The 26,470-nt window shown below is 40.6% G+C and overlaps 1 protein-coding gene across 1 annotated transcript in view; it reads right to left on the bottom strand.

Moving 5' to 3' along the window:
* lrig3 (leucine-rich repeats and immunoglobulin-like domains 3) overlaps nucleotides 1-26,189 on the bottom strand; it is a 56,672-nt gene extending 30,483 nt beyond the window's left edge. Inside the window, exons 1-3 of the mRNA XM_055650684.1 lie at nucleotides 25,674-26,189; nucleotides 13,460-13,531; nucleotides 13,299-13,373 (exon numbers count right to left, since the gene is read on the bottom strand). Coding sequence (XP_055506659.1) covers nucleotides 13,299-13,373; nucleotides 13,460-13,531; nucleotides 25,674-25,888 — 362 coding nt within the window. The 5' untranslated portion in view covers nucleotides 25,889-26,189. The remainder of the gene's footprint in view (nucleotides 1-13,298; nucleotides 13,374-13,459; nucleotides 13,532-25,673) is intronic.
* Nucleotides 26,190-26,470: the final 281 nt, after the last annotated feature.

Here is a 26,470-nt window from a genome sequence, read left to right as displayed (position 1 = left end):
CTTCAAATAAATGAAGAAACTAAACATATTCACCAATCAAGACATGATATATCCCACAATGACATGCAGCAAAATTATAAGACAGTATCTCAACTCTTTTTACACATTGCAATTAATGCAATTTCTATTAGCTCTTCCCACTTCCAAACTAAAATGTGGTTGGATTATCTTGTCTTGTCAGCCACGGTTGCTTCCTACTCCCCTTAGAAGAAAGATTCTAAGGGGAGTAAGAGGCAACTGTGGCTGACAAGAGAAGTTAGGAATAGAATAAAACTAAAAGAAAAGATGTATAACACAGCAAAGAGTAGCCGGAAGACAGAGGATTGGGAAACTTTCATAGGACAACAGAAGGAAACAAAACAGGCAATATAGGCTGAAAAGATGAAGTGCGAAGGGAAGCTGGCCAGGAATATAAAGAAGGACAGTAAAAGCTTCTTTAGATATGTTAAGAGAAAAAGAGTAGCAAAGTCAAATGTGGGTTCCTTGAAGGCAGACACGGGTGAAATTATTATGGGCAACAAGGAAATGGCAGAAGAGTTGAATAGGTACTTCAGATCTGTCTTCACTAAGGAAGACACAAACAATCTGCCAGATGTACTGGAGGACAGAGGATCTACGGGGGTAGAGGAACTGAAAGAAATTTTCATTTGGCGAGAAATAATATTGGGTAGGCTAATGGGACTGAAGGATGATAAATCCCCTGGGGCTGATGGTCTGCATCCTGGGGTCCTCAGGGAGGTGACTCTAGAAATAGTGGACGCATTGGTGATCATTTTCCAATGTTCAATAGATTCAGGATCAGCTCCTGTGGATTGGAGGATAGTTAATGGTATCCCACTTTTCAAGAAAGAAGCGAGAGAGAGAAAACGGGGAATTACAGACCAGTTAGCCTGACTTCGGTGGTGGGAAAGATGCTGGAGTCAATTATTAAAGAGGTATTAATGGGGCATTTGGATAGCAGCAAAATGATTTTTTGAGAATGTGACAAGTAAAATGGATGAAGGGGTGCCGGTGGATGTAGTGTATCTAGACTTTAAGAAAACCTTTGATAAGGTCCCGCACGGGAGACTGGTGACAACAATTAGAGCACCTGGTATTGGGGGTAGGGTGTTGACATGGATAGAAAAATGTTTGAACAAGCATCCTATACAGAAAAAATAATAGCTTATATTTATAACACCCTACTAAACAACGAGGTCCCACCGTCCGAACCATATAGATACAAATGGGAAAATGAAATAGGTCACCCTATAACGAAAGATATGTGGGACGAAAGTTTACAACAAATACATCAATGTTCATTAAATGCCAGACATACTTTAATACAATTCAAGGTTTTACATAGACTACACTACTCTAAAATAAATCTAAATAGAATCTTCCCACAAATCTCTCCTATTTGTGATAAATGTCTACATCTAGAGGCTAATTTAACACATACCTTTGCAAACCGCATAAAACTTAAACATTTCTGGACTGATATTTTTGAAATAACTTCAGAAGTTATTAATACAAAACTGGACCCGGACACAAAATTAATAATACTTGGAATATCAGAACAAGGTTTAACACTCACAACAAACCAAAGAAATTTCCTCGACTAGAGTATAATAATCGGGAAAAAATTTATATTAAAATTTTGGAAAGGCCCTACAACCCCCACAATTAAAATGTGGATTACGGAAATGTCGGAGACCCTATACTTAGAAAGAATTAGACTTGTCTTAATGGACAAACAAGACCTTTTCGATAAAATCTCGGCTCCATTCATTAACTATCTGAAGGGATAGATTGGCACAGCACGAGGACCCAACTGAAACTTGAACTCAGGATCAGATGAATAGCTATACTTTATAATCTACGAACCTATCTCCATTGACGTATTACAGGTAATCCATTCCACCTCCTTTGTTTTTCTGTTTTTTTTTATTTTTTATTTGTAACTTTCTACCCTCTTTCTCTCTTTTTCTATTAAAAAAAAATAAAAACACTAGAAGCAGAAGTAATTGATAATTGAAAATTAATAATATGACTGATATATATGAAAAGTCTTCTTACTATAATATGTAACTATACTTTATAATATGTCTACTTCTAATAAAAATATTAAAAAAAAAAAAAAAGAAAATTGGTTGGCAGACAGGAAGCAAAGAGTAGGAGTGAACGGGTCCTTTTCAGAATGACAGGCAGTGGCGAGTGGAGTGCCGCTAGGCTCGGTGTTGGAGCCGCAACTGTTTACCATATATATTAATGATTTGGAAGAGGGAATTAGGAGCAACACTAGCAAGTTTGCGGATGACACAAAGCTGGGTGACAGTGTGAACTGTGAAGAGGATGTTAGGAGGTCGCAGGGTGACCTGGACAGGTTGAGTGAGTGGGCAGATGTGTGGCAGATGCAGTATAATATAGATAAATTAGGTTATCCACTTTGGCAGCAAAAACAAGGGGGCAGATTATTATCTCAATGGGGTTAGGTTAGGTATGGGGGAGATGCAGCGAGACCTGGGCGTCCTTGTACACCGGTCACTGAAAGTTGCCTTAGTTACAGCAGGCAGTGAAGTAAGCTAATGGAATGGTGGCCTTCATAACAAGAGGGTTTCAGTATAGAAGTAAAGAGGTTCTTCTGCAGTTGTATAGGGCTCTGGTGAGACCACATCTGAAGTATTGTGTACAATTTTGGTCTCCTAATTTGAGGAAGGACATCCTTGTGATTGAGGCAGTGCAGCGTAGGTTGCCGAGATTGATCCCTGGGATGGCGGGACTGTCATATGAGGAAAGATTGAAAAGATTAGGCTTGTATTCACTGGAGTTTAGAAGGATGAGGGTGGATCTTATAGAAACATATACAATTATAAAAGGACTGAACAAGCTAGATGCAGGAAAAATGTTCCCAATGTGGGGCGAGTCCAGAACCAGGGGCCACAGCCTTGGAATAAAGGAGAGGTCATTTAAGACGGAGGTGAGAAAAAAACTTTTTCACCCAGAGAGTTGTGAACTTATGGAATTCCCTGCCACAGAGGGCAGTGGAGGCCAAGTCACTGGATGGATTTAAGAGAGTTAGATAGAGCTCTAGGGGTTAGTGGAGTCAAGGGATATGGGGAGAAGGCAGGCACGGGTTATTGATAGGGGACGATCAGCCATGATCACAAAGAATGATGGTGCTGGCTCGAAGGGCCGAATGGCCTCCTCCTGCACCTATTTTCTATGTCTATGTTTATTCAGCGTGTGATCAACCGGTGTCAATAAATCCTGTACCATGGTAACATATATGCTTAACCATGCACACTACAGATTGATGCAAGCATGTTTTATGTGAAGGACTGAAAATTACCATGACATGGCCATAGCATAGGTCGTTATTGCTATTGGTACAGAAACCCTCGCGCTTCCCACATAATTTATCCACAACAAAATATACAGGTTGCAAGGAAATTTCTATAGGCATATTTTGATAATTGCTGTTAAAACAGACTATACCCATCTTACAGGTTAAACATTACACTAACTAACAAGAGGTGGCCAAAGGACAAAACTGCAGCAAATGTTCTTTTGGTAATATGTTTAAAGGTGTCAAAATGCCACATTACCGGATATTCAGATTAGATGTATGTGTTGTGAACAGCAATGAAGATACCCAGTTTGTATACACCAGATTAAAAAAAAATTATTGATAAACGCTGTTTCCATCATCCCCACTTCAGAATTAACGTTAAAATTTCAACTGAAATATCTCCTGACCAAATTTGTGATGTATATGATCGACTGTTGAAGTAAAACCTGGATAAATCCAACGTATAGTTGTGAATGTTGCACAATAAATAACTACAGTACTGATACTCCATATTAAGAGCATTGATTTGCCGTTAAAATGAATTCTGTAATAACGTGTCAACGATAGCAGTAACAATCAAACACTGCGGTTTTAATGTTTCACGTGTTCACAATTTAATTAATCCATCTTTATGGACTAAAACAAATAACATTGGGAATTAAAAAACATTTGATTGCATTCCGTTATCAAACATAGTCAATGTTCGCGCTGAAGACATTTCCAGCACAATATGGTCAGGGAGAGAGTGTGTGTGTGTGTGTGTGTGTGTGTGTGTGTGTGTGTGTGTGTGTGTGTGTGTGTGTGTGTGTGTGTGTGTGTGTGTGTGTGTGTGTGTGTGTGTGTGTGGGTGTGATCAGTGCGGGGTGGATAGATGGCGGGGGGTGGGCGGGTTCAGAGGGCAATCAGTGTGGAATGGATGGATTGAGGCAGGTGAATTAGTACGTGTTGGTTGGAGTAGGTAAAATTGTGAGGGGAGAGCACGGGGGATGTCAGTGGTGTTGAATATGGGGGGGGGGGGTGCAGTACGGGATGGATGGGGGTAGACAAAAGTGCGAGAGGGGGAGGGGGAGAGAGTGAGAGAGAGAGATCAGGGCGGGCGGGGTGCGGGAGTAGGAGGAGATGGAGCCACTGTCGCGGCCACTGTGGGGGGCCCGTCATTCGCTCCGACCCTTCGTCACCCCGCACCTAGTATCTTTGCCCCGCAATACAGCCGTTGCCGACACAAAACGTCACGTTCCTTTTCTCCAGAGATGCTGCCTGACCCGCGGAGTTACTCCACTTTTTGTGTCTATCTTCGGTATAAACCAGTATCTGCAGTGCCAAGCCTGGCAAAATGAGCCGGCGTTTAGGTTGCCCTGCGGCACTTTGGGTGGTCAATTGCACGCGGGCAACCGCTAATTTCGAGCCCTGCTTAAGACTACTTATGAAATGTCAAAGCACAGAACCATGAAGAAGGTTGTTACTTCTACTGCATCAGTGTGTTCGTCTGGCTGAACATGCACATTTGCAGATCTTCATTTAAAACTGTAATGGGTTCTGCTTTGATGTATTCCAGGAGCTTAAAATCTGCCAGCACTAATATCCAAGGGCCATCAATTCACTTTAACTGTGCATTAGCAATCAATATCTTTAAATTGTAATCAAACTTGTCAGAATTGTTAAGCCGTCAGCAGAAATGGATAATTTCACTGAGTCTTCATAACTTTATTAAATCAACTTTTCATTGGCATTAGAATTTATGCATAATTGTGTGTATAGGAATTAGCAGCATTAACAGAGCAGAAAAACTGAAATGTGCATTCCAAATTAGTAACATTCCAAATTTAAGTCATTAAATGGTGCCAGGTTAGCTCAACAGTGAGGGCAAGTGTACATGTAACTAATAACCACAGCACCTCAGGATAAGCAGAAAGTAACAAGGCTGGATGGGAAGGGGATTGCTAAAGTGTCAGAGAAAAGGCCTAACATGCAGCCAATGGTTTGGCAGACATTTCTTCCTTCCATTTTCACGAGCAACATGTGCCCAATTAATTTCTACGTTTTAATTTAACTTTAAATTTAAAACAATTTACGCATTTTGCCCAAGTTAGCAGTAAATCATTGCAGGAGAAAATTCTAACTATTTTGACTATTTTCAGCTCAATTTCACCTACTCTAGTCTGCTGAACAACATCTTAATGCAAGTGGAGGTACACAAAAATGCTGGAGAAATTCAGCGGGTGCAGCAGCATCTATGGAGCGAAGGAGATAGGTAGCGTTTCGGGCCGAAACCCTTCTTCAGACTGAAGACGGGTTTCGGCCCGAAATTTTTGTGTACCTTCGATTTTCCAGCATCTGCAGTTCCTTCTTGAACACTTAATACAAGTGTATGTTGTTCTACACGAGGACAAGAGTTAGCTATGATGCCTTTCTGGTTAAAATATATGGAGATGCGCATTTGAATAAGACACTGGAGGCCAACATTCCAAGTAACAAAATTGATATTTTAAAGGAAAAGTGCAAATTCTTAATGCATTCCCACCATTACTGCTGCTGGTTAACAAAATCACAGGCAAGCTAATGCAAATGAAACTTAATATCTTGCACTCTTTTTCCCCAGCCCCAGTATTATCATATTGATCAATTTGTTCCCCCAAGATAAGTCACTATCACTATGAACTCTGACAATATTACTATCACCCAGAATATTTCTGGGACATCTATATTAGCCAATATTATGTACTACTGCTTATAATCCTTCTTGAAACAGAATTGTTTGGCAGGGTCAAATGAACGTATTGCATTGAATCAGTCAAAATAGCACACTTTGTACAGCACAGTGGAGCACTAAACATAAAATTTTACTTCATATCACATTTCTTTAAAAAAAAATCATCTCTCATCCACAAATTGAGGAATGGTGGCACAGCAGTAGAATTGCCGACTTACAGCAAATGCAGCGCCAGAGACCCGGGTTCAATCCCGACTACGGGTGCTGTCTGTACGGAGTTTGTACATTCTCCCCGTGACTGCATGGGTTTTCTCCGAGGTCTTCGGCTTCCACATTCCAAAGGTACACGTTTGTAGGTTAATTGGCTTGATAAATGTAAAAATTGTCCCTGGTGTCGGGTAGCGTTAATATGTGGGGATCACTGGTCGGCACGGACCCGGTGGGCCGAAGGGTCTGTTTCCGCACTGTTTCTCTAAACTAAAACATCACTGCATTACAAAATTGCAGCAGGCAAGGCGTTTCAACCAAATTAAAACTCTGATATTGCGATTGGATTTTAATATAATGCACTATGCCTTATTTTCAAAAGGATGCTATTGCACTCAGAATAATTTTGGGTAATTGATTGTGTATTCAACAGATTAGAAACATTAAGTAATAATAATAATAATAAATTTTATTTGCGGGCGCCTTTCAAAGACTCAAGGACACCTTACAGAAAATTAACAAGAGAGAAAAAACATAGTCGGAGTAAAATAAATAATAAGGACATCACCAATACACAAATTAAAGACAGAATTCGCTCCAAAGACAAAAAATCAAAAACACAATGTGAAGAGAGCAGCGGCAGCTAAAGCGTGCCAGCGTCCATTCTCCCTTCCGACAGCCATCTTGGACACAAACTAACATATTCACATTACACACAAAAAGTCATCCCCCCACAATGGATACCACTGTGGGGGAAGGCACAATGTCCAGTCCCCATCCCCAGTTCTCCCAAAGTCAGGCCTATTGAGGCCTCCGCTATTGCCTCTACGGAGGCCCGATGTTCCTGGCCGTTCTGGCCGGATGCTGTTGCCCCGGAGTCGGGAGAGTCCTTTCAGCGGCTGGGCCACCTGGAACGGCCGCTTCCTAACTGGGGACAGCGGCTTACGAAGCCGACAAGGCCGCGCCGGTTTGGAGCTCCCAGGCTCCCGATGTTAAAGTCGGCGCCGCCCGCTCCGCAGACCGGAGGTGTTGATCTCGGCGGTCACAGCTCACCGGAGCTCCAGCGCGTCGACCCAGGCAAGGCATCGCCCGCTCCGCTCCGCGATGGCGCTCCAGCGCTGTGCCACCACCGAAGCCGAGGTGCTGGGCGGTCCCCGCCAGGAAACGGCGCTCCACGCCCGCTGGTAGGCCACGAGGACGGGTCGATGGGGCAGCCCGGAGAAAAAGCTGCCTCACCGACCAGGTAGGGACCTAGAAATATTATTACCCCCTACCCCCCACATTAAAAAGACCATCTCTCCCACAAATAGGGCACAGGACTAACTAAAACTGCAAAAAAAAAGTGAATTAAACGGACGGTTTAAGTAACCACACAAATTAAATAAAAGGCATCTATTTTCTCTTAACATTCTTTTTGCCTCCTTTCACAAATCATCCAATGTTTCGTACATTGCAAATAAACTCAGTTTGCTCAGAGGTCACAGATTGAAGTGCATATTATCGAACTGTAAAACTAAAATTACAAGTGCACAAAGTTAGTTTTTAAACACTGGTCAACCTTACACCTCAAAAGTCCTTTAAAAGATTTCTTCTTTAAAATGTCAAGTCAAAATTCACTAAGAACCCCATCACTATTCAGACTTCAATCTGGGTCACTGCCCAAGCCACAAATAGGTTTAAGGGCCTGTCCCACTTCGCTGTCTTTCACGCGCCATTTACGCAACCTGCTAGCGCATGGGTAGCCCAGGACAGGCGCATGTAGTAGTGTGGAGGAGTGTGGACTTCGTCCTGCACAAAATCTTCGCGTGCCACTGGCAGCAGAAGCAGGCAAGCGATTGTCGAACTCGGCCTGGGACTCGCGGCGATTGCGGATCCGCCCCCATTCCTACTCCCACAGCGGGGCCAAGACGATTGAAGATAGACACAAAATGCAGGAGTAACTCAGCGGGACGGGCAGCATCTCAGGAGAGAAGCAATGGGTGACGTTTCGGGTCGAGACCCTTCTTTCAGACTGAAGAAGAGTCTTGACCCGAAACATCACCCATCCCTTCTCTCCAGAGATGCTGTCGGTCCCGCTGAGTTACTCCTGCATTTTGTGTCTATCTTCAAATGACGTCACACACTCCATTCCATGATCGATGTATGCATATTCAACTCTGAACGGCACTTTTGCTGCCAGAATGCTAGCACAGGCCACAGATAATCTGGTACATTTAAAAAAATGTAAATAAAATTTTATGTTTTAACTCCCACCAATAAAATTATTTGCAGGTTTGTAATTCAAATTTTGTGGCACATTTCTCAAATGCCATCTGCTTTTCTCCTTTACTATCGGAAAACCAATATTCATATCATGTGTCACTTAGCTCTTATTCAAGCAGCACTGCAGACACACTGGCTGCACCAACTGACCTGGGCCTAATAAAAACAAACCCCAATAAATCACCAGATGTAAGTAATTGAGCAGTGATCAGATTAATTAATTGAATAGTTTCATGGGAATTTATTGTTACCCAACTCCAAAAAACTCAGAGCTCATTATGAAGTAATCATCCTAGATGTTAACTGCAGACTAGAAATTGTGGCACAATACTTGTTACATGAAAGAAAGTTTGATTAACTGAATTTGGGAATTTTGCTGCAAATGGACATATGGAGGTAGTATAACTTTAGCCTGAAGAAAACTTGATTAGCTTGCAACCCATGTTTATCTGGTAACATTCAGTACTAATTCAAAAGTTCTATTTCATCTTGTGCCTCAGTCTTCAAAGTGTAGAATGACTGTTTTTCATTAAAGACAGCAAGGAATAAAATATTTCATATTATGGTTTACAAATGTGTGTTCCATCTCCAATAGGAAATGCCACACATGCAGTGTAGGATGTGCCAAAGTTGAATATAAAGATGCACTTACACAAATCAGTTTCAAAATCCTTCAACAGGGATACAAGCACATTACAACAAATGCCATCTCTTTCCCCTCATCCCAAATAGCTGCGTCAAAAATGCAAGAAAACTTGACTGAGGTACTATTGGTTTCAATAAAAATATTATCCAGCCGATTCAACACAACCAAGAAAGGCGAGAACATCAATAGATTTTAAAAATAGAAGATAACACCCAAGATTAACCTTCTTTATGTCAAAACTTGTGCAATCACTTTTTAACCACATCTAGGGCAGTGGACGGTATGGATTAAAAAAAAGATTCCTTTGGTTTCCTTTTCATTAAACGTTTACAAAGACAGCTTACCATATAGATGAACAAACTAGTCAGCTGTAGCACAAACCCACTAGTTTCATGGTCTGTTACACATTTATGAGGTGAAACAGCCTTCACCCATCATTGATTTAATTCAAGCATTTTGTTAAATGTGGTCTTGTAGACTTACTTCTCGCATCACTTCGGTTCTCAGAAACTTCAACATTCCATTCTTCCGCATGGAATGGGAAGAATTTTTAATGAAGATTTGTGGGGAAATAAATGCATATCCACTGTAAAGATACTGTATCCGAATCTTAGAGCACCAGGACACAAATGTGACTCGGCTCCCTCACTGACAAGTTCTTAGTCAGGATGAAAGGTAGTGTGATATAGGTTCTGGTGTTTTGCCATAGCTGAACAACAACCTCCTACACGTACAGATGGTGAATAACCAACATAACCTAAAGGGCAGGCTGCACAGGATTTGGAGAACCTCAACCAAAGGATATTTGAATGACAAAAACTCTTAAAGAACACAAGCTGATCGAAAATGTACACAGATAGTGCTATGATGCTAAGTATTTATATAACTAAAAGTCTCATCTTGACCACTTCCTATCTGCGCAGTATATTGATTTTAGAAAAAATGCCACCATATATCACTATGATTTTGGGCCATCTTACTCACGGTCCTGCCTAAGGCAGCCCCGAGGATTTTTCCGATCGATGAAAAAAAAAGTGTGTTTAAAAAAATCTTGAGATCAGCTGATTGGTCCTCTCGCCTGTGGGGGGTGGGGGGCAGAACTATAAAACCCCGGATGCCTGGTCGCAAGTCAGTCACTCTGGAAGAGGGAGAGCCCACAACTGTGATTCTAAGCTGTGAATCAACCGAACTGTGAGTTTGCAATGTACTTGCATTATATGATTTGTTAGCCCTTGATGACAATGCAATGAGTTGTTTGGCAATTTGGTGGCCTGCACTCTGCTTGAAATGGAATTTCAAGGAATAGCCGCGACTGAACTGCCAGCCCGCCAGCCCAGAGTGACTGAGCCGCCAGCCCAGAGTGACTGAGCCGCCAGCCCAGAGTGACTGAGCCGCCCACCAATATTGGAATTGGTGGAGAGTTGGAAAATTGTGTTGGGGGACCAGCCTACCCATGTGAACTTTGTCTAGTATTAGATACAGTTGTACACCACAGTAATGGACTCTTCCACCCTTCTTATCTATGCTGACCATGATCCTTATTTACGCCAAATATTGCTTTCTGTCAGAGAGTATGAAAATTCCAGTCCCCATTTTAAAGACTCAGGTAATCTAGGCAGACACACACATGTTGCACTGAGGATGTGTGCTATACTCTCAGAAAGAGTCTTTCAGATTATAGATGAAACCACTGCTTCAGCAGCCTTTAAGTGGATATAGTAGCTATTTCAAAGAGGTCATTATCTCTCTGCTGTTTGCATGATCACGATGTGTGACCATTTTCTGCCACATTTATTACATTACAATGGCGATTAAACTTTTTTTTTGTTTTTAAATTGGTCCTTATGAATACTATAACTTTTAAATACTAAAGCTGGAAATGGGTATACTGGGTTTACTTTAGAAATTAGCATAGCTGGTATATTGTATCATACAGTACAAATAACAATTGTCACAGAATCCTACAACTTGGCAACTGGCTATTTGGATTTAACTCATCCAAGTTAACCAACGTTAACTTCAATATTAATCCCATTGTCCAGCACTTGGCCCATAGTTTTCTTTGCCCAAGAGATATGTGCTCATCAAGACCAAGGCTCATTAAATGATATCAGTGACCCGGCTTCAACCAGTCTCTCAGGCACATCATTACCTTCACCCAGACTGATGTACAATCTCCTAAATCTCTTCCTCTTATTCTGAACCTATGTCTAGTTTTATCCCTCTCGGGTATGGGGATAGTTTTCTGCAATCTATCCTATTTTTACCTCCTTATTCTTGTATAACTCTTAACCACTTCCACAACAAGTCTATCTTCTCAAGCCTTTCTTTATAACAGCATTGCTCTGTTCCAGTCAATGTCTTAAGGGGTTGGACAGGCTAGATGCAGGAAGATGTTTCCCGATGTTGGGGAAGTCCAGAACAAGGGGGTCACAGTTTAAGGATAAGGGGGAAATCTTTTAGGACCGAGATGAGGAAAACTTTTTTCACACCGAGAGTGGTGAATCTCTGGAATTCTCTGCCGCAGAAGGTAGTTGAAGCCAGTTCATTGGCTATATTTAAGAGGGAGTTAGATGTGGCTAAAGGAATCAGGGGGTATGGGGAGAAGGCAGGTACAGGATACTGAGTTGGATGATCAGCCATGATTATATTGAATAGTGGTGCAGGCTCAAAGGGCCGAATGGCCTACTCCTGCACCTATTTTCTATGTTTCTATGTCCTGGTGAATCTCCTCCACACGGTCTCCTGCACCATCCACCCCCTTCCTTTAGCATGGTGACCAGAGGTCAAGGTCTGACCAGGTTTTATAGAGTTACTTCCCAACTTCTATATTTAACAAATTAATTCCAAAATCCCATGCATATTACATTTTTTATTCTAGGACATGTGCGACATCCACTTTCTTTCATAAATGTGGTTTCACCCCACCAGTTTCCGCATCAAACAGTCTCTGATATTTCGATCATGTCCAATGTGATCCCACCACCAGTCATATCTTCAAATTCCAGTCCCTTTATGCCTTCCACAGAGACCGCTCATTCTGCAACTCCTTGGTTCACTTGTCCCTTTCCACTCAAACCACCGCCTCCCCAGGTACTTTGCTTTGCGACTCAAGAGATGCAACACCTGTCCTTTGCTGTGAATAAATTCCAACTTGGAACCTCTGCCAGTTCCAGAGATTAATCAAAGACAACATTTAAGCACAGTGGCCTGGCCAGACTAGTTTGGCCAGACTAGCTTTAGCGATACGCATCATTGGCCACGGCACAAAGTACACAAAAAAACCTGTAATTAAAAAGCCACTAAATTGATACATTTAGGTTTACCTGCAAATCCAATTCAAGCAATATCCTGATGTTTATACTTTTCCTTGCACTGGCAATGTGCAATTGGCAACGTTCAAGACCCATCAATCTCAATGCATAGCCAATGCAAATAAGAGATTGTATAAAACCCAAAGCTTTGCAAAGGTAACTTAAAAACAGCTGCATTGTATAGCACTTCAATTATTGCTTTTGAAGCATAATACTTTTGATAAATGCACATGCAGCCAGCATTCTACACTGGCAACATCCCTCCACACCGAAATAGACAATTGGCGAGATGGAAGCAAATAAAACTGCACTTGCTGGAATGCATAGCAGAATAAAGGAGAGTTAGCTGGAGGAACTCAGCATGTCAAGCAACATCATGGAGGAAAATGCAGTCAATATTTTGGGTTGAGACCCTTCATCTAGACTCAGGCTGACACCATATATTTTTCCTTTTGGTAAAAAGAAACAGAATATGGAGGAACTGCTTTTAACAATGCACAGGATTATTGTGAATAACATTAATCGAGCCCGATAACACAACCAAACATTCCAATCAAAGAATGGCATCATCAACATCACTAGGCCTACGCCGGTTCATTGTTTAGATTATGAATTTAACATACAATCAAGCCAATTCCCATAAAATCATCTCCCTCCCTACAATGCTAGGAATAATATTCTAATCCAGTTTTTCTGAATTGTTCAGTATGCATGGACACCACCATAAAAGATAAATGTGATTATGACAGAATGTACATAGCCTTGCTAAATAGCATTTCAAAAAGCTACAAAGCCCCAAGTAATAAAAAAGTAACAGGTATCACTTACAGTGAAAGAAGGGTAATGTTTGCAGCTATAATTCCAAAGCTTGGGATTGTAGTTAGTTCATTGCGAGTTACTTTTCTGAAAGTCAAAAAAGTAAAGTCAGAAATGGATAATAGACACCAGCAGTAGTTAATTCTACAGTGTATAAATACAATGCGACTTACACTTCCTGTAAGTTGTGCAGATGGTTAAACAAGCTGCCATTGATAGAAGCAATTCGATTATGACTCAAGTCCCTGAAAGAAAATTACACATTAATGTGAAATTCCATTTTTAGCATATAATTTGTAACAACATTTGATAAAATTCACTTAATTTTTCATGTTAAGGGTTATGCGAAAATTAGGCATAAATTTACGACCATTGTAGTTTGGATGTTCAACCAACTAGACCTGCTTCAACGTTTGGTTTAATGAACAAAAAGCAATTCCCCAATAGCACATGAGATAAAACAGGCTTCCTTATATAACGGAGATAGCAAACCAAATAAGTCACAATTGCAACTTTGTTTAAGAAGGAACTGCAGATGCTGGAAAATCAAAGGTAGACAAAAATGCTGGAGAAACTCAGCAGGTGCGGGGGTGGGGGGGGAAGAAGAAAGGAAGAGGTGGAGACAGTGGGCTGAGGGAGAGCTGAGGAGAGGAGAAAGTAGGGACTACCTGAAATTAGAAAAGTCAATTTTCATACCGCTGGGGTGCAAACTGCCCAAGTGAAAAATGAGGTGCTGCTCCTCCAATTTACAGTGGTCCTCACTCTGGCCATGGAGGAGGCCCAGGACAGAAAGGTCGGTTTCGGAATGGGAGGGGGAGTTGAAGTGCTGAGCCACCAGGAGATCAGGTTGGTTACTGAGAACCGAGCTGAGGTGTTGGACGAAGCGATCGCTAAGCCTACGCTTGGATGTAAAGTGCTGGAGTAACTCAGCCGGCCAGGCAACATCTCTGGAGAATATAGATAGGTGACATTTCAGGTCAGGATATTTAAAACAGATTGCAAGGGAAAATTATTTGTTCTGATACGGCCCTCAACAATAGAACATTATTTGCTTTGTTTAAGCAATTGAGAAGCGCACATATTATTCTTCAGTGTGAGTATAAAAAACATAGAAAAAACGTATTTACAATATTTCTTAAACATCTGTATATTAAATACTGAAACATACAGATATTAATTCAAGTTATTCCTGACATTGGAGCTTGAAGAATCAAAGACTGAACATTTTCACTTGAACCTTGGTGGTATATCAGGAAATAATTGGATTTCTGGCTAATACTTTATTTGAGGCAACGTTGTACAACATGATTATTCTAGTTGGCATTAATTAGCTACTTTACATCAAGGGTCATGCACAACTAACTCTCAAACTAAGCAGGCAGAGTACAAAAAACCTGCAGATTTTGAACTGCAAACTACATCACAACATGCATTTGGAATATGTTTGCATCAGACAACTATAGATTTAAGAAGGGGCTCAACTCGAAACGTCACCCATTCCTTCGCTCTATAGATGCGGTCTCACCCGCTGAGTATCTCCAGCATTATCCACCTTCGATTTTTCCAGCATCTGCAGTTCCTTCTTAAACTATGGACAAGCAGATCTGTTCTGCTGTAGCAGTATCATGTACAGTAAAAAATGGTTTTAAATGACAAAATTGTCCAATTACCAAGACCTGTGCAAGAGCATCATACTATGGAGCAAGACACCAGCTTAGAGTTCAAGCAGTAAATATGAAAACAGCATTCAACCCATTTTAAACTGCCCCAACACCATACTGCAGTTACATAATGCCAAAGAACAAAATAAAAATCAGAGAGATTAAGTCAAATAAGGCAAGGATATTTCTGTGAACATTTGAAACACTCAAGTTCAATTTGCATCATGCTTGCTTATAGGCTTAAACATATATTGTAAATTACTGATCACATGTATCTGGGAGTAGGTTAGCAATTAAATTATAACAATATTGCATTAAAAATGTTTTTTTCAATTTCTAGAATTCTGGCTTTTAAAAAGATCCTCTCAAAATGCACTTTTTCCCCCCAAAGCCCAACCTGTTACCACTTTTTCTTTACTTGGTTGTAGAAAGTGCAGACACAAAAGTCTGGAAGCAACATCGGTGCAAGTCTCTACTAGAAGAACAGCTTGTTTTAGTAAAGGATTATTTTCAGCTAAGGAATTTTCTGCATATGGCAACTTGCCTTTGAAAAGTGCTGTGTCCCATTTCACACATAAATTTCTTCACACTTACAAAATCTGAACTCAAGACAGTCACCATTTATGGAAATAGATTCCAGACAACTGTTTTGACCAAAGAAGCTAAACGTCTAAATAGTGTCTCACGTTTCTGCCTAAAATTCGTTGAACTAACTAAGTTCAAATGAGATTCAAATTATTTTATATCCATTTTTTAGGACTGCTGTTAGCACCAAAATAGAAGAACATGTAAGTGACACATCACTGTGGGAAATGAAACAGACAATCTGGTCAAGACAGGTTTCACAATGGACCTACATTTGACTAACTGGTCTCACCAGAGCTGCAGTGAAAGTTAAACAATTATTGTTGCCAGGACAAGCAGTAGAGGGAAATTAGTCACAATTCTATCTTGATTGCTCCAGGTTTAGCATTCATGTGAAATTTAGGTAAAGTTCCCCATCTTCAAAACAAGAAAAATGTTCTTAGTATCTAACCCTGCTTCTTCAGTAACTTTAAAAATGTCTACTGTTTTTTGTAATAGATACTAGACTAAGTGGGATGCGTTGGGTCCCATGTTCACACGGGAGGACTGGTCCCCCAACGCAATATTACACTTCTCCACCAATTCCAAAACTGGTAGCCAGTGGGGGGGGCGGGGGATTTCTGGAGCGCTAGTATGGGTGTTGAGGACCAAAGGGACTGGTTTCCAGAGGGCTAGTATGGACATCGTGGGCCAAATGGATTCTTGGGGTGGCAGCTCAGTCACTCAAGCCTGATGTGCTGGCAGCTCACTCACGGCTGGTGGGCTGGCAGTTGACTCACGGCTATTCCTTGAAATTCCATTTCAAGCAAGGCGCAAGGCCATCAAATTCAAGAGAGCAATTTCATACCACTTCAAGCAGGGTGCAAGGCCACCACAGTCAAATGCCGTTTCATACCATTTCAAGCAGGGTGAAACCACCATGAAACCACATAAATCACCACACTCGCAGTTCAGTAGACATTCAGTGTGTTCGGTTGATTCCCAGCTCAGACAAGTCGTGACCTCTCCCTCCCCCATCTTACAGAGACTGAGCATTATCCACACTTCCAGGTTTTATAATCCCTCCCCCTCTCACCAGTAGGGGCGTGACCTTCATGGCGTGATTGACAGGAGAGAGATTCTCAACAATTTTTAAACACTAATAACACTTTTATTTTTAATTGATGGGAAGGATCCTCTGCACCTGATGAGCAGAGGGGGACTGAGTAAGATGGCCAAAAATCACAGCCGTAAGTGGTAGCGTTTTATCTAAAATCAATACAGTGCAAACAGGAAGTTGTCAAGTTTAGACTTTCAATCATTTGCCATTTCAAACGGACCACCACCAACCATTGGCTGCGCTTTATTTCAAACCAACCACCACCATTTGCTGTGCATTATTTCAAACCAACCACATTTTGATTTTCAACCCACATTAAGGGTACTCAAAGTCAGTAAAACCACACTCAGTTTAGTAGACAAGTGTTCAGTGTTATTCACAGCTCAGACTGAGAGACGTGACCCTCTCGCTTCCCCCATCTTGCAGAGACTGACTGAGGTACTCAACACTTCCGAGTTTTATAGTCCCTTTGGAAGGGGCGTGGCCTTCAGGAGAGAGAATCAACATTTTTTAAACACTAATAACTCTTATTTTTCATCAATGGGAAAAATTCTCTTGTCCTGCACAGCGGAGGACTCTTGAGTAGGATGGCCAAAAATCACAGCTGCACATGGCAGCGTTTTTCCAAAATCAATATACAGAACAGGAAGTGGTCAAGATCAGACTTTGAGTAATATAGACAACAAAACCGTCCAACTAATTCCTACAATATATTTTCCAATGCACTTTGTGCTCAGGGTTCCAACCAAGACCATTTTTGAAACTTTGCTATTTTTTTCAGTGCTCTATAATCACAAAAAAAATGACCAGTTACCATCAATAGCGCTCATTGCCTTAAAAACTGCAGCCAATTATTCTGATCCAACCTCTTCTGCTTCAGTTTAAGTTGGTCCAGTGTACTCGCCCTGTTCATTCACATTGCTGATATCATTTGACAAAGTTATGTTCGTTCTGAAGTTTTTAATTTATTTTAGATTCTAGCATTCAATAATAGACCAAAAATTAATAATTAATAATAATTATATATAAATTTATCACAATGACGGTTCAATTCCCTTACTTAGACTATATTTGTTGCGACTATTACTATATATCGGTTACAATTTCATATAATATGTAATTAGATTGCCCACAAAGCTTCATGGTGATGGAATACACAGATGTAATCAAATGTCCATGGGGATTAAGTATTTAGAATCAGGGGAATTACTGGGGTTAAGGATAACAAATAAACCACTTGAATTTATAGAGCACCTAATCATATGTTTTTAAACTTTCAATGTACAAAACTCTGTGAATCTGTTAGCCTGTGGTTTCCATTCATCGTGCAATCAGTTTACTGATTACTTCTCATGTGATAAAGGTTCTAGATTAATCACCATTCAAAACGGTACAGAACTGGGCAGGATATTAAAAACATGCAACTCAAAACACCTCTACAATATTGACTAAACGTAGGGATCATTATAAACTTTGACTCCAGTGCTGCAATGAAATAACTGATCTGGGTTCCAACATCTGATGAATAGCCAACAATCTAATGTCAATTAGATGACCATGCTCAACTGAGTGCTCATGTGGGCTACCCGTTTGCCAATAGTCATCTTAAGCATGAATGCATGTGAACAGTCAATACGACTGAGCAAAGGCCGTAAAGAGCTCATTTCAAAATTCTAAGAAAATGGAAACTTGAAGACAGATTGCTATTTGATTGCTGCTATCAAGAAATGCTTCTGTGCTACAAAACGTTTTCTCACTGTGGACACTTCTATTTGAGTAATGTTATACAGATTTTAAATCAATACCATAACATGGGGTAGGATCACCTAATTCAGCAGAAAATTAAGTACACTGGGAGGAGAATTCACAAAGCTGTAACTACTTTTGAGACACCAATATTGAGCGACTCATAAATCAGCCCTGTATGCGAAAAGTTCTCAGTCTGGATTGCATAGAAAAGCAGCTGCAGACAACTCCTTGCCATCTGTTTTCCTGAGTTCCAAAATAATAAAATCAAGTGTTTTTCTTTTGGATCCAATTCATGTTTTGATTTTCTTCAGGAAAATTCAAGTTGGTAGAATGTAATTTGCAAAAAAAGGTTTAATATTAGGCCACAGTTACTTATCAGTGGAGAATTAGATCTGATAAAGCAAATCAATCAACTGAGTAAAGGCTATTAAATAAACAAAGATTCCATCAGCCTGAGAATGCCTAAATCCCCCTCACCATTACCATTTCCTAAACAGTATATAGATTATTACTGATAACAGATTATTAAATGTCCCAAATTAAACTGGGAACCATAAAGGGATTTCTCACACTTCGAATCTAAACCCTTGATTAGTCTCAATCAGTTCCTTATAACCAAAAGATCTCCCTTGTAACTATCTGCGTAGCAAGATTTCTAGTATCTGTCAACTGCAGTGTAACTTTAAAAGTAAAAAGGAATTTATTCTTGCCATTTCTTTTTTGCCTTATTTCATAGATATTTCTATCACAATCCTGCATGTAGACTCTTGGAAAGTTTTTTTTTAAGTCAGATATGTGGCAGATGGTGTTACACAGTCACTTTATATGTTGCATTTCACATTTGTTTCTTAACATCTATTCTCACCATTTAACAACAGCTTTTAAACACATTCAATGGAATGTGGATGAAGAATAAATAAACCACTAGAAAGCAAAAGGAAGGTAGCATTGCTATTTTTCTGCTTCGCGTTTTATTTACATAGCCATTGAATTTTAACCGACTTGGATGGCAGATAAAGCCAAAACAAAAAAAGTTCACAACAGGCAACAGTTCAAACAATCACAACCACCTTAGTCAGTAAACCCTAATGGGCCTGTCCCACTTAGGCGACTGCAGGAGACTATGCAGTCACCACATGTTCGCGGGAGGTTGCCGGGGAGTCGCCTTCATGGTCATGAGGAGTTCCTGCATACTGGGAACTAGTCGCGGGACTCATGGTCGCCGCAAATTTTTTTAAATGGTGAAAAATTAGCGGCGACTAGAATGAAACCACCATGGAGAGTAGCGAGAATTCTCGTGCCGTAGGTGGGTCGCAAGGAGGTCCTAATGGGTTGCCAGGAGGTCGAAGGTTCTCTTAGGTTCTCGTAGGTTGTAGCCGGTCCTGACTGGTGAATTTCATTGGCTCATTGGGGGGAAAAAAACATAAGCAGTAATTTTCAGAACCACGGATAACCGACCGATAATGTTGAATGTCCGCCGAATTTCACAGCAGTGTATACCTGGCTTCTCAAAGGTTGTCTGGCTTCTTAAAAGTTGTCACCACTCTTCCATCCCCCTCTTTTAAAGGACTTACCGTACACTGTGCTTTAGCTGTCTTAATTTACAGCGGCAACCTTCCTGTTCACCGTGGTGTGTCTGTATCACCTTGGCTTTGCACCATGTGAATTTCAGACAGCGCTCCCCCCACCCCCCTCCTTTGCAATGCGTGTGCGCGTGTTCCACTCGGACAGTTGCCGGCAGACGCCTGAAAAATCGCCTAAGTGGGACAGGCCCATTAGTATAACCCTTAGTATGCATAAATAATCCTTACTAAAAGATCTGCTAATCATACTTTTACTAATTTACCAGTTAAATTAGCATTAACATATAACATCTTTTAATTTGGTTTGCTAAATTATAGTTATGCTTTCCACTGTAAAGTACTTCTCTAATGAGAAATTATTTACTTTTGTATTTACACTGCAATCGACAAGTGCTGAAGTATTTATGTTTGACCACAGCTTCAAAGAACAAATAAACAAGTGGGATGGTAATCCAATGAGTGAATTCAATTCATAAATAATTACTCAAATACAAGTGTCAGTCCTAAAATAACAGAGGCTCCAAACTTTTTCCCTAAATTAACTAAGATTCTCTCTTGCCCCCTATGTTATCCCAAAGTATCTAGTTGGGTGATGCCAATATACAAAAATGAATAATGGGTTTCTGAGCGCTATTCAACATGGAACCATTTTCCCTAAACAGATACACAAAATGCTGGGGTAACTCAGCAGGACAGGCAGCGTCTCTGGATAGAAGGAATCGGTGAATTTTTGGGTAAAGAGCCTATTGAATGTCTGAAGAAGGGTCTAGACCTGAAACATCACCCATTCCTTCTATCCAGAGATGCTGCCTATCTTGCAGAGTTACTCCAGCATTTTGTGTCCATCATTAGTGTAAGATAGCATCTGCAGTTCCTTCCTCCCCAAAGAGAATCTGTCTGCACTGCATCATGAGTTTACAGTTTTCAAAAGTACATAATAAATGCAATCAGAAATTAAAATATATGCATCTCTTCCTTAGAATAACTATGCTGGGGCTCTTGCAGATCAACTACTGAGATCATAATACCAACTAACTTGGACCTCAAATTCATGCAACTATTCAAGCAAAACCCCCAGCAGCATTCATCATTCACTGTCACTGTCAGCTCTCCCAGCCCCCCCCCCCCCCCCCCCAAAAAAAAAGAACCCCAAACCACTTGTCGGCCAGGTATCACCTGATACAATTACTTGTACAACTATTGATTGTAGTGCAGGTTTGGTTTCAAATTGAAGCAATAATATAAAAGTACAGCAAAGGCAAATAACAGAAACCACAAGAATCCAACACTTCCCCATACAAAACCTCTATCTTTAATCCTTCTAATTTATTAGTTAAATGTTGCATTGTTCCTCAATCAACAATCTCTGCCCTGGGTACAACTTGCCCGGAATGTCTCCAGCCACTTCCTTCCTTACACTGTGGAGAAACAACCTGTTCAGCATCTTATGCTGAATATTGGAAAATATCAAACTTCTGTGTAACTACTGGCTGGCAGAGGGAAAAAAAAAATCATACTACCCCTGTACTAAAGTGCCAATAAGGTGTGTACCATCTCGGAGTTGCCCAAGGTTATTTTGCTTATGAGGAACAGAAAATACAACAAATAAACAGGCCCTTCAGCCCACAATGTCCATAACGAAAATGATACCAAGTTAAACAAATCTCCTCTATCACGTTCCTCCACTCACTGTGCCTACAAAAGGCCTGTTCTATCTGTCTCTACCACCATTCCTGGCAATGTGTTCCAGGCACCCATCGCTCTGTAAAAAGACTTGTCTTCTTTACACTTTGCTCCTTCACCTTAAAGCTAAGTCCTCATGTTCTTGAGATCGATTCTGCTTATTGGATGGAATAGCACTGATAAAGTCATTAAAATAATTAGATTACAGTAACTATAAAGTTAAAAGGATGAACGGTAGCACAGTTTCAAACATTCCTTCTAGAGCTGTGTGACTTTGTCTTGACATGCAATCCTTTGCTTTTTGACCATGCATTTGTCATTTGTTGACTATCATAATGTAGATGATGTCACCTCTAAACCACCAGTGAAAGCAACTATTAAAAGTGTAAACTGGTATGGTAAAATATCCTATCCATAGGTGAGAACTACATCAAACTTGGAGCAAAACATCCACATTTAAATCACTTTCACTTATATTTAAAGTTAAAAGTTGAACAGTCTTGACCTGAAACAGTACCCATTCCTTCTCTAGAGATGCTGCCTGTCCCACTGAGTTACTCCAGCACTTTGTGTTTATCTAAAGTTTAATTTATTTTGGTTAATTGGAATTAATTCATGGTACCATTTTGCCAAACACTAGTGCTTGGTCTGCCAAGGCCTGCTGGATCTCCCATTTGCTAATCATTTTAACTCCCCTATACCATACTAACCTTTCTGTTCTGGGCCACCTCCATTGCCAGAGTGTGGCCACATGCAAACTGGTGAAACAGTACCTCATTCAGCTTGGGTAGCTTGCAACCTAATGATATGAACATTGAATTCTCCAATTTTGGGTAATTAACATACAACACCCCCCTCCCTGTGCCTCACTTGGAATCACACCTATTTCACTCCTTCCCCCATCTCCTGCTACATATTCCTTCTTCCAGTTTCACATCTCGCATCACTTCTAACCTTATGTCATACTTTTTCTCTTTTCATCTCTGGCCTTTGTCAAACCATCTGCTAATCAAAACACCCCCTCACCTATAATTTGCAAACTGTCATTTGTGAACCTATCCACCATTTGTAAACTCGTCAGCCAAAATGTTGCCTGCCCACGTTCTCCAGATGCTGCCCGACCCACTGGATTACTCCAGCGGTGTTCTTTCTTTGTAAACAAGCATCTGCAGTTCCTTGTGTCTACATTCACAGCACCTATTTTGTTTTAATCACATTCATTAAAATACCACAAGATATTCCACAAAGAATGAAGGCATCTTGAAAATCAGAAACTACAACGATTATAGAACATCTCAAATATACAAGGCTTGTATTGTATTGTTTGAAAATAGTTAAGCCAAAGAAGCCCAGTAGAGATGTTAGAGTTGGTTCAACTCCCAATCTTCATTCAGGCAAATAAAAGAAAATGCAATTAAAATTGTTTTGTGGAAGATATCAAACAGGCATTTAGTGGTTAACAATACTAACCCATGGGTAGTAATACGAAGCAATGTGGGCAGGCTAATTAAAGGAAAATTTAAAAATCAAGAGTAAAATCATGACATAAGTCAATGTGAATTTCTAGAAGCCAGACAACAGGAAAGACAGCCATGGCTTTAGTGAATTGTTTAAAACTGTCAGAACACAGATAACATTGCAATGTATTATGAATGTGACAGTCAGTGTGCAAAAGATGATAATAAAGTCAGGGCGATCCACATCAGGATGTCACTTGCTGGAAATAATTGTGGATGTAAGGAATATTTTGAAGATGCACTGATATCAGAGATATGACAGTGGCAGAAAAGAATTAACATTGATGGGTGACAAGGCGAGTTGAACTTTTTTTTGTTTGGAATCATTAAGTATTTAATTTTACTTTGTAAGATCTTGTTGTATGTAAGTTGCTTCTCTATAAAAAAAATTGCGATGACCATACTTGAAAATAAATTGGTCATTATGCCCATTTGGAATGCCCTTAAGTGCAAAATACAAGTTTATTTTGGTTGTTAATACAAAAGGAATTAAAATGTTCACCTTCATTTCTAGAATCACAACAAGGGTCGATTTTGGAACTGCTGACTGAATTGCCTAAAACTTTCCAAATTAAATTACTACAAGTATACAGTGTTAGTACACCTGGACAATGAGAGGTTTATATTAAACTGATCCCCAATCCCAAAGCAACACACTATTTTTCACAGGAAGTGTTTGATTAACAGTGAGACATTAGAAATGTAACACGGACAAGGTATGATGTAAACAGAAGAGATACTGAATGTTTTCTTTTGAGCCACTCGCAAATTCTCTGAAGGGTGATCACAATTATGTGCCCCCAACTGAGCTGCTAGTACTTGTTTACACAACTGGAAACTATCCACAGCTGCTATTCCTATAGACATTTCTCTTCTAATAGAACATGTGGGTGCAAATCAACATCGTTGAAGTGTGAAATATTAACAAAAACCATTACATACTAAAAGTTGTTCCAGCAGCTGCATTTTGTGCACAGAAAATGTACTATGGAACACTAAAGCAACAAAACCATTTTTTTTATTTACAGCATCTAATAAAAATGGAATCCCAACCACAAATTTGAGTTCCATTAATTCTACCAAGTTAATATATTTTAAAATCAGATTTCAAGATGTTTTAAGACAAGTTAATAAAAAATTGGGCAATATAAAGTTGTGTTTTTTTTTATTTCAGGTAATTTCCCTTTTAAATGTGTTGCATCGAAACACTAAATTATCTAAAATTATACTTCTATTGTAGTTCTGTGGAAAAACACAAAATAACAAAATTTATCCCATGTCAGATTCAACATGCTAAAACCAAACACTAAATAACCAAAAGTTGATTTTGTTTTAATTCAGAAAGGAAACATTCTCTAGAAATCAAATCAAACAACTTTTGAAAATCCATGTAATTTACTTATATCTCATTCTTCGATAGCATGCCGTTTGTGAGTAGCGAAGTTTCAAAGTCCATTTAAGAAAGAGCTATTCATGTTTCGTGAGCAAGGCAGCATTACAGCAGGATGAGCTAATTTGAAGGGAATTAGCCACAACTAATTGCAAGTCTTCCTGCTTTGTTCAACATTTGGATCCCTCTCTGCACATGGTCAAATGATGGAGCGCTGCAAAAGTTAGTACTAATCTATTGATTTATTTTATAGTTTCCAGTAATATTAATTATTTCAACTCGTATTCAATTTTTTTCTCTCTCTTTGAATGGCTTCCCTACACTTTCCACAAAGGACCTTTGCCCTTTCGGTCGCAAATCCAGATGTACTAAGCACTCTTCCACTTCAGTCAAGTGGCCACAAAACGACATAATAAACGGTTCCACAGGAGGAAGCATCTCACACCATCTATTTCTCTTTTTGCCCTAAACGTTACATTTAATAAAACATGAATTGTGATGAAAAATCTAAATTGCCACAAATAGCAACAAAATCGGAGGTATCGTTTACTCGTTAAACGGAAGCATTACTTGATCATTTACATCTCGAATGCAAAATGTTACAACTGTAATTTATTTAACTATGTCTTCGAGCGTCGTAACTGGATCTCCAAGTGCATTAGGAGGAGTACTCTTTGGTTGTCCAAGTACAATATGTGTTGCAAATTGCACTTGGGCATCCAAAGGCACCAGGATCATTACCCGAAACATACATTTTGCCAGAGCACTCGAATCTCAACCACATCTCAACTCTAGGGGGAAGTTTTATTTTTAAGAAAACCGTAATCGATTTAACCAAGAGTTGTAAACCACATTTTTGCGGGGTGCAGATGTACATCTTCGAAGGAGAAATCCACCTTTTGTGGTCACGTTTTCAGGCAAATAGGCAGCAAATCATGGGAACTTGGCAATGCAACAAAAGTCCCGTTTGCCAAAACACTAATGAATGCGTTTTCTCTCCATTGCAAAACTCTGTGATTTTTTTTCTTATTGGGTGGGGAGGGGAGAGAGAGAAAGGTTTCGGTGAAGGATGGAATGGAGTGGAAAAGAATGGGGAAAGTTTGCATGGGTGCATACTCACAGGCGGACGATGCGGCCGGGCAGCGGGTGAGGCAGGCGGCTGAGCTTGCAGCGGCTGCAGTCCAGCAGCTCAGCCCGGCACGAGCAGCAGGGCGGGCAGGCGCGAGGCGGCTCCAGGGCAACGGCGGCCGGGACCGGCGCGCAGAGCAGAGCGAGCGCGGCGCCGAGCAGCAGCAACAGGGTCGAGCTCAACGGCCACCTCCGCATCCAAGGCATCCTTCGCTTCTCTCTTATTGCTTTCCCCAACCACCTTCGTTTTCTTTATGAGAGTTTTTCTCTCTCTCTCTCCTCCACCCCCACACGGATTCCCCACCGTTCAAACTACGGATTCTGGTCACCAAATATCTTGTTCGCAAGAAAAATGAAAGATTATCGGTGAAACACGATTGGGGGGAAAGTTGGTAAGTCCTGAACTCTTGATAAATCCCAGTCAGCTATCGATTTGTCGCAGTTACGGACACGACCATGTACGACGCCTTCCAGTGAGAACAAACCCTCCTCTCGGCTCCAGCCTCCTCCCACTCCGCGGCTCTGCCCCCTCCCCCTTCTCCTTCCCCCACTCACTCACTCCATCATTGGGCCCCGCTGATTCCCACGTGACCGTCCCGCCAGGTGCATGCTGGTATTAGTAGTTGCAGTGTCGGACGGGCTTGCCCGTGGTGTGTGCCGCCAGGACTACAGTTCCCGGGCCGCATTGCGCGTCCATGTATGTATGCAAAGGGTAGTTGTTATGAAGGGTGCCAATACCTGGGTGAGGGTTGTGCGTGCAATTTATGATTGCCTCTCCCTTAACGTTGA

The sequence above is a fragment of the Leucoraja erinacea genome, chromosome 19 (assembly GCF_028641065.1).
Source record: "Leucoraja erinacea ecotype New England chromosome 19, Leri_hhj_1, whole genome shotgun sequence".
Lineage (NCBI taxonomy): Eukaryota > Metazoa > Chordata > Chondrichthyes > Rajiformes > Rajidae > Leucoraja > Leucoraja erinaceus.
This window is presented reverse-complemented; position numbering and strand designations above follow the sequence as displayed.